The following is a 6,230-nucleotide window of genomic DNA, read 5'->3' as shown; positions in this document are numbered from 1 at the left end:
CGCAAGCAAGCTTCACTCGAAAACATAGCATCCACAAACATAAGCGAGAAAAAACTGTGCCACTGCAAGCTTTTGGCGAGAAAATATGTCCATATCAGATAATAAACCGTCTCATAATATAATATTTACACATAATTATAATATTGGTATCTTTCATATCACGTAATACCTTTCTGTCCTCTCCATTTTCATTTAACATTTTTAAAAAAATCAATCATTCAGGTTTTAGCTGGAGGAAAGGAAATCACAGTGGCACAATGACAGCTGTGAAAGAGCAGGCACACGAAGACAGAGAGAACTAACAGAGGAAAAGTAGGAGAAGTAGGGTCTGCCAGTGGCACCCTCCAACCACCCTCCAACCTCTCAAGGTTTGTTACTCCTGGAGCAGGGGAAAAGCAAAAATATACAGGTAAAGACAGAAGCAAACCAAGAGAGGGAAAGAAGAGGAGTAGGATCTGCCAGTGGCACCCTCCAACCACCCTCCAACCAACCTCTCACAGACCACTGCCAAAGAAAACCACAAGGTTCGTTTGTTACTTCTTCTAGAGCAGGGGAAAAGCAAAAATATACAGGTAAAGACAGAAGCAAACCAAGAGAGGGAAAGACGAGGAGTAGGATCTGCCAGTGGCACCCTCCAACCACCCTCCAACAACTGTCAAACAAAACCAAAAAAAAGTGGCAAAATCCTGCAAGTTCAAGATACATGCTGTATATATATATATATAAGAAATGCCGCGCCTACCTTCTGAAAGCCATGGGTTCAATTCTAAACACCACAACGCCCTGTGTGTGCATCACTTTTCAAACAACTTTCAGAATACACATACGATATACGAACACACACACATATATACGTGTGTGATACACACACACACACAAATATACATACACATACACCGGCGAAGACTGCACGCGCGCATGTGCACACACACACACACACTCACACAAATATACATACACATACACCGGCGAAAACTGCAAGCGCGCACGTGCACACATACACACACACACACAAACAAATATACATTCGCTCATCAGAAAATACCACACACACACATAAGAAAATGGTCGCTTTTAAGGACAAGCGGGCTAACCCAGATTTCAGGGGTTTCCAGAAATCTTGACCTACACCAAAAGTGGGCATTGCCCTACCTATAGGAGAAGGTTGGTTTCTTTGGTGTGTATATTTGTTAAGTTATAATAGAGAAAACTCTCCTTGTTTTTTAACGAAACTGAACAAGGGGCAAAAACTTTACCTTCGATTTTCTCAAAACAGCATTTTTCCGGAGAGCCCACTTGCCCTTCAAAGCAACCAAATAATACTATGCACACACAAAGAAAAAGCCCTGGTTAAAACATAAAATTAACTTATATATATATTTTTTTCACCCACAAAAAAATCCCAAACACACAAACAAACAACACATACACACACAAAAACAACCAAACCCACACACACCCCTCAATAATCACCCCAGCACGCAGATGCCTACAACACACCACATTTCTCTCTCCACGCTGACTACCTCGCAGAGTGCTGCAAAAATCGTAGACTTTTCGTTGCTATCTCGTCGAAGAAAAGTTCGTATTTCCCACAATGATGATAATAATAATAATAATAATAGTAATAATGACGATGACAATAATAAAAATAATATAAATGACGGTGAAAACAGTAGTAATAACAACACCAGCAATAATTGTACTTTTGATAAACATAACACAAGTAATAACAGCAACAAGAATTTTGTTAATAATAATAATAACACATTTGACCACAGTGGCAGCAGCAGCAGCAGCAACGAGTGAATGGCGGCCCGCCCTCCGATTGCCACAAGCCCCGCCCCCTCCCCCCCGAGGCTCCGCCCCCTGGCCTGTCAGCTCCAGCTGGTGTCGTATCCCGTCCAGGTGGAGGGCGGAGCCAAGAACACCCTCCGGCCCTTCAGCACAAAGCTGACCACACCTCGGTAGGCCGCTCGAGGCACGCCCGCCTGCGAGAGACATGAGAGAGAGAGAGAGAGAAAAAACATATTTCGTTACTCCGTTTCAATACATGTTTTACGGCACTTGCAACACAACAAGGTCATATAAGTGCCGAAGATTAGGAGTTATAAGAGAGTAACAAACACAAAAAAAGAAGGAGGAGAGATCAGGATGATAGATGTTTGATAGGAAAGAAGGAGCAAACCACACCAGAGCACCCGCCAACCATCCACATAAAACATCTTAAAATAAGCTGGTGCTTTAAAATGCTTAAAAAATTTTACACCTCTATTGTCACAATTTAGTTCACTTAGGATGTGGGCTTTAACCCCTGCCTATCAGTTTGAGGGGAAAAAAAAACGTTTTAGTTTTAGTAACATTTTACGGCGCTCGCAACTGCATAGTCATATGAGCGCCAAGGGGTGGATGTCAACAGAGAAGTCCTAACAGGGAATCAGGCTTACTCTGCTCACCTCTCTGGCCCCAACAGCACAAAGTCTGCTTTGACTGTCAAGGCACCCCGGAAATAGCAGTTCACAAGAGAGTGACAAATATACAAAAGAAGTAGAAGAAAAATGACGATAGTAAGGATTAGGAAAGAAAAAGCAGCAGTTCCCCCTATGTTGTTCCGGCACAGTATGAGCATGACATTGATAAATCAGCCCATTTACAATTCTACTGTGCATAGGAACATGTTAATATACCCCCTTTGGGAATAGCCTAATAGAGAGGAGCAGAGAAAAGGACGATATATGTTTGATAGGAAAAAAGGCGCAAACTACACCAGAGCACCCGCCAGCCTCCCACAAAAAGAAACATACAGGGAGACACATAGTACTGTCAGGTCAGGCCCCAACATACATAATTATATCAGAGCTCATTTCTGACAGAAAGCACGACACAAGAAAGAAATGTTGCGATACACACACACAGACAGACATACAGACACACACACACACACACACAGAGACGGACAGACACAGACACACAGACAGACACACACATCACACAAATACACAAACACATCACACACACACACATCACACAAATACACAAACACATCAAACACACACAAACACATCACACACACACACACAAATACACAAACACATCACACACACGCACACACACAAACACATCACACACACACACACACACACACAAAAACACACACATCACACAAATACACAAACACACACACACAAACACACACAAACAGCCACCAAACCTTAAAATCATCCATAATGCCGAGGGCTTTGGCAAGTTTCTTAAAGCTGTCTTTGTTGGTGTACTCTACGCGCACCACTGTCTCGTTGGGCCGGTCGCCCTTGGTAACCTCCGCTGCCGTCAGCAAGGGGGCGCTGTAAATCTTTTTGGCAAACATCTCGTCGTACTGGGGCTGAGGGGGACGACGGAAAAGTTCATCATTTTTTTGTTTGAGTAAAAGTTTTACAGCAGTTGGAACACAGGTCATGTATATAAGCGTCAGGGGGAGAGAGAGAGAGAGAGTGTGAGAAAGAGAGAGAGAGAGAGAGAGTGTGAGAAAGAGAGAGAGAGAGAGAGAGAGAGTGAGTAAGAGAGAGAGAGAGATGATAGAGTGAGAGAGATAAAGAAAGAGTGACTGAGAGAGAGATTGAGAGAGAGAAAGTGTGAGAGAGAGAGAGTGAGTGAGAGAGAGAGAGAAAAAGAGAGACAGACAGACAGACAGAGAGAGAGAGAGAAAGAGAGAGAGAGAGTGAGATGATAGAGTGAGAGAGATAGAGAGAGAGTGAGAGAGAGAGAGAGAGAGAGAGAGAGAGAGAGAGAGAGAGAGAGGGGGGGAGGAGAGAGACGCAGAGAGAGAATGAGAGACAGTGACAGACATACGCAGGCACACACAAGCAAAGAGAGAGAGATTGAAAGAGAGAGAGAAAAGAGTGTGTATATCTGTGTGCGTGTACATGAGTGTGTGTGTGTGTGTGTGTGTGAGAGTGTGTGCATTTGTGTGTGTGTGTGTGTGTGTCGCCTCTGTGCGTTACCTCTGTAAATATGTGTGCATATGTTATATATACACATGCTATGTGCAAGCATGCGTTTGTATGTGTAAGCCTCACCTTCTCCTATTTAGTTTCAGCAAAAGTTTTACGGCACTTGCAACACAATAAGGTCATATAAGTGCCGGAGATTAGAGGTGTTACAAGACAGTAACAAACAGAAGAAAAAAAAAAAAAGGAGGAGAGATAAGGGCGATAGATGTTTGATAGGAAAGAAGGAGCAAACCACAGCACCAGAGCACCCGCCAGCCACCCACTCACCTTCTCCAAGTAGGACAGGTCTATCTTGCTGAAGGGCACGTAGTCCGTGTTCAGCTTGATAAACTTTAGATGTTTCTCATAAAATAAACCCCTGGAGGAAAGACAAAAAAGGGGGGAAAAAAAGAAAGAGAGAAAATAAGAACATTTTAGTTGTAGTAAGAGTTTTACAACCCTTTTTATTATTTTTTTTTAGCACAAGTTTTACGGCGCTCGCAACATGCATAAGGTCATATGAGTGCCGAAGATTAGAGGTGTTACAAGAGAGTAACAAACATAAAAAAGAAGAAGGGGGAGATAAGGACGAGAGATGTGTGATAGGAAAGAAGAAGCAAGCCACGCCAGAGCACCCGCCAACCTCCCACTTACAACCCTTGAAACACAATAAGGTCATATAAGTGCCGAAGATTAGAGGTGTTACAAGAGAGTAACAAACACAAAAAAGAAGGAGGGGGAGATAAGGACGAGAGATGTGAGATAGGAAAGAAGAAGCAAACCCCATCAGAGCATCCGCCAAACACCCACAATAATAAGAAACTCGATGAATGAAAACACTAAATGGAAGAAAAAACAACAAAAATAGCAACAAGAAAAATTGGAAAGAAGATAAAATTGTACAAATTCTGGCATGACAAAAACCTGCATGAGAACATTACTGTAGACACTTTTATGGTAAAAACAATCCTTTCAAATGTGGAAATTATTCTTTGTTTTTGTAAGAGTTTTTACGGTATGAACAACATAAGTCACGTATATCTATTAGTCAATATCTACCCAAAGCAGCGAGAAAGACAGATTCAGTATAAGTTAGTTTTAGTTATAATTTTAAGGCACTAGCAACAATAAAGTTATAAAAGTGCTGAAGATTAGAGATGTTACAAGAGAGTAACATACACAAAAAAGGAGGAGAAATAAGGATGACAGATGTTTGAGTGGAGAGAAGGAGCAAACCATACCACAGCACCCGACAACCACCCATAGACAGAACCTGTTCACTGCATACAATCATTACAGACCTCACACACACACGCACACACACAGAACGGCATACGTACTTGGTAACTCCTCTCTTGCCGAAGAAGCTGATCCGGCAATTCTCCGGAAGTATAATCTCTCTCTCTCCCACACACACAAACACAAACACACACACACACAGGTAAACAGAACGACAGACGTACTTGCTAACTCCTTTCTTGCCGAAGGTGCTGGTTCGGCAGATCTCCGGACGTATACACTCTCTGCCCTTCCTCTGCTCTGGATGACGCATCCAGTCATCCCAAAACCTGTGTGTGTGTGTGTGTGTGTGTGTGTTTGTGTGTGCCATGGGGTGAGGGGAGGGGATGGGGGAGGGAGAATGGGAGGAGAGAGAGAAACCAAACAAGAGATAAATACTACTTGCTAGCGAAAATGAGGGAAGGAGGAAACAAACAGATACATTTTTACAACAAAAAGGCATGATGTGTAAATGGGGGCATTGTTATGTAAAAGGAGATATTGTACAAAACTCCATATTGTAGTTTAACTCTGTAAGCCCTGAGTTTTTTCTACCATTTCCCGGAGTTTTTTTCTACAGTCACCTAAAACTGGTGAACTATGTCTCAATATAACCCCAAAAGCTTGCCTCCAGCTTCTAAATAGTGGAAACAAAGGCATAGTCGTTATTAATAAACTTGGTCCGGCAATAGTTCCGAAAAACAAGAATAAACTAGCACTAAATAAAACAAAACAGTTGTCACTAGTACTGGACGCTCCCGGCGTCCGATGGGGAACGGGGTTATTACCCAGCGTCCGATGGGGAACGGGGTTATTACCGCTGACTGCCGAAAACAGGTCCCTTTTATGGAAGTCCATTCATAAGATAAAGAACTATCAAAATGATTTGGTTTCGATGTATCACATTTTTGTCATTTTTAGATTTACCACCAAAAAAGGGTCCCGGCATAGGCAACTTATTCA

At 42.5% G+C, this 6,230-nt stretch overlaps 1 protein-coding gene across 1 annotated transcript; it reads right to left on the bottom strand.

Moving 5' to 3' along the window:
- Nucleotides 1-1,379: 1,379 nt before the first annotated feature.
- Nucleotides 1,380-5,557, bottom strand: LOC101850230 (alpha-1,3-mannosyl-glycoprotein 2-beta-N-acetylglucosaminyltransferase; the record flags this gene model as incomplete). Its single annotated transcript, XM_005113021.3, is given in 4 exon segments — nucleotides 1,380-1,991; nucleotides 3,212-3,382; nucleotides 4,278-4,368; nucleotides 5,453-5,557. Coding segments are annotated over 4 exon segments (481 nt in total), but the record flags the coding sequence as incomplete, so codon positions are not given.
- Nucleotides 5,558-6,230: the final 673 nt, after the last annotated feature.

Source organism: Aplysia californica, unplaced genomic scaffold (assembly GCF_000002075.1).
Source record: "Aplysia californica isolate F4 #8 unplaced genomic scaffold, AplCal3.0 scaffold01553, whole genome shotgun sequence".
NCBI classification, from domain to species: Eukaryota; Metazoa; Mollusca; class Gastropoda; order Aplysiida; family Aplysiidae; genus Aplysia; species Aplysia californica.
The sequence above is the reverse complement of the archived record's forward strand: the minus strand, read 5'-3'. Positions and strand labels throughout refer to the sequence as shown.